The sequence below is a fragment of the Salvelinus sp. IW2-2015 genome, unplaced genomic scaffold (assembly GCF_002910315.2).
Source record: "Salvelinus sp. IW2-2015 unplaced genomic scaffold, ASM291031v2 Un_scaffold7369, whole genome shotgun sequence".
In the NCBI taxonomy this organism is placed as follows: domain Eukaryota; kingdom Metazoa; phylum Chordata; class Actinopteri; order Salmoniformes; family Salmonidae; genus Salvelinus; species Salvelinus sp. IW2-2015.
This window is the reverse complement of record NW_019948629.1, coordinates 11,936-14,259: the sequence shown is the minus strand read 5'-3', so window position 1 is coordinate 14,259 and position 2,324 is coordinate 11,936. Positions and strand designations below refer to the sequence as shown.

The following is a 2,324-nucleotide window of genomic DNA, read 5'->3' as shown; positions in this document are numbered from 1 at the left end:
TCAGGGTATAACTGGGAATATGACTAAGAGTTAATCAGGTCACCTAGGATATGACTAACGGAGTGTAGTCAGGTAAATGGGATATACTAAAGAAGTTTAATCAGGGTAACTAGGAATGACTAAGAGAGTTAGTCAAGTGGAAACTGGGATATGACTAAAGATATGACTAAAGAGTTCTCAGGGTAAACTGGGTTTGGACTAAAGAGTTAGTCAGGTCACTAGGAATAGTTCTAAGAGTTAGTCAGGTAAACTGGGATAGTAGTAAATGAGTTAATCAGGGTGATTTCCCCCCACAAATAAAACAGGTGTGTTACTGCCATGTTAGAATCGTATCTATTTTTGTACTTTAAATGTAGTGAATTAATTAATTTAATTTGCGGGATATGAATACAGAGTCATTTCAGAGTTTTATTGTTGAATACCGGTAATTGCTAGAAGGTGTATTTTTTTAGTGCTCCATACGTAATATAGTACCTATGTATAAAATGATAATTTTATTATTATTATTAATTATTACTATTGTGTGATGTGGCCGTACTCTGATCCCATTAGCCCAGTGCTGGACATAGAGCATCAACAGAGACAGACTGGCCTCGCGTAAAATATGGAAAGTATTAGATTGTGCTGTGGCGTCCCACTAATGAGAAAGAATGGTGTTCTATTGTTAAAACAGTCAGGAATACATTATATGAACATGTGGATTGCACTGGCGCCGGGCCCACTGGCTTAATAACTATCCATAGGGTGGAACGGGGAAACGGGAGGAGGGCAGGGAGGGAGGACGGGGGCGGGTGTGAGTGGAGCGGGGCGGTGTGGAGGAGGGCAAGCGGGGCGAGGGAGGGAGCGGGGGGAGGAGGGAGGGGGCGGGAGGAGGGAGCGGGGCGGCGGGCGAGGGAGGCGAGGGGAAGGAGGGAGGGAGGCAGGGGGAGCGGGCGGGGAGGGGAGGGAGCGAGCGGGCGGGGAGGGAGCGGGCGGGAGGGGGAGGGAGCGGGAAGGGAGTCGGGGCGGGAGGGAGCGAGCGGTGAGGGAGCGGGGCGGGAGGGAGCGGGCGGGGAGGGGGCGGGTGGCGCGGAGGGGAGCGGGGCCGGGGAGGGTGGAGGGAGCGGGGAGGGAGCGGGGCGGAGGAGGGAGGGAGCGGGGAGGGAGTCGGGGCGGGAGGGGGAGCGGGGCGGGGAGGAGGGAGCGGGGGCGGAAGGGGATAGGGGGAGCGGGGAGGACAGGGAGAGGAAGGGCGGGGAGGGAGCGGGAGGGGCGGGAGGGAGGGAGGGAGCGGGCGGGAGGGGAGCGGGGCGGAGGGAGGGAGGGAGCAGGAGAGGTGGAGGGAAGCGGGGCGGAGGAGGGAGGGATGAGGGGAGGGAGGGAGGGGAGGGAAGCGGGAGGGAGCGGGCGGAGGGAAGGGAGCGGGCGGGAGGAGAGGGAGGGAGCAAGGGAGGTGGAAGGGAGCGGAGGCGGGCGGGAGCGGGGGAGCGGGGCGGGAGGGAGGGAGGGCGGGGCGAGGAGGGAGGGAGGGAGGGGAGCGGGGAGGGAGGGAGGGAGGGAGTGGAGCGGTGGGGGAGGGAGGGAGGCGGGGTGGAGGAGGGAGCGGGGACGGGAGCGGGCGGGACGTATGGGAAGGGAGGGAGCCGGGGGGAGCGGAAGGAAAGGGAGTGGGACGGGACCAGGAATTGTTGTCGTTGGTGTTTTATCCTACCAGGACTAACTGCAGTTAATACGAACTCGACCCGCTGCTGTGGCAATCAGACGGTATGAATCCTACTATATAAGGTGCTCTGCTCTGGCCTGCGTAAGCCCTGCCTCTCTCTCCATCATCTGCCTAACCCTCTCTCTTCTCCCATCCTCTAGCCCTCCCCTCATCTCTCTCTCCATCCTCTAGCCTAACCTTCTCTCTTCCATGCCTCTAGCCCTCTTCTCTCTCTCGCTCTCACCTCTAGCCCTACTCTTCTCTCTCGCTCTCGCATCTTAGCCTACCTCTCTCTCTCTCCATCCTCTAGCCTCAACCTCTTCTCTCTACATCCTCGTAGCTACTCCTCCTCTCGGCCATCATCCTTCTAGCCTACTCTCTCTCTCTCCGCTCTCCATCCTCTAGCATACCCTCTCTCTCCTCTCCATCCTCTAGTTCCCTACTCTCTCTCTCATCCCGCAAGCCCTACCCTCTCTCTCTAACTCCCCAAGCCCTACCCCTCTCTCTTCCTCTCCTCTCATCCTCTAGCCCTACCTCTCTCTTCTATTCTCCGTCCTCTAGCCCTACCTCTCTTCTCGTCTCTCTCTCTCTCTCCGTCCTCATAGCCTACCTCCCATCTCTCTCTCTCTCTCATTCCCTCTGC

The 2,324-nt window shown here is 58.0% G+C and overlaps 1 protein-coding gene across 1 annotated transcript; it reads right to left on the bottom strand.

Annotated features, from left to right (window-relative positions):
- Positions 1-722: 722 nt before the first annotated feature.
- LOC139027082 (uncharacterized) lies at positions 723-2,041 on the bottom strand (the record flags this gene model as incomplete). The annotated part of the gene is made up of 2 exons (XM_070442265.1): positions 2,012-2,041; positions 723-1,727 (listed from the first exon to the last, which is right to left on the bottom strand). Coding segments are annotated over exons 1-2 (1,035 nt in total), but the record flags the coding sequence as incomplete, so codon positions are not given.
- Positions 2,042-2,324: the final 283 nt, after the last annotated feature.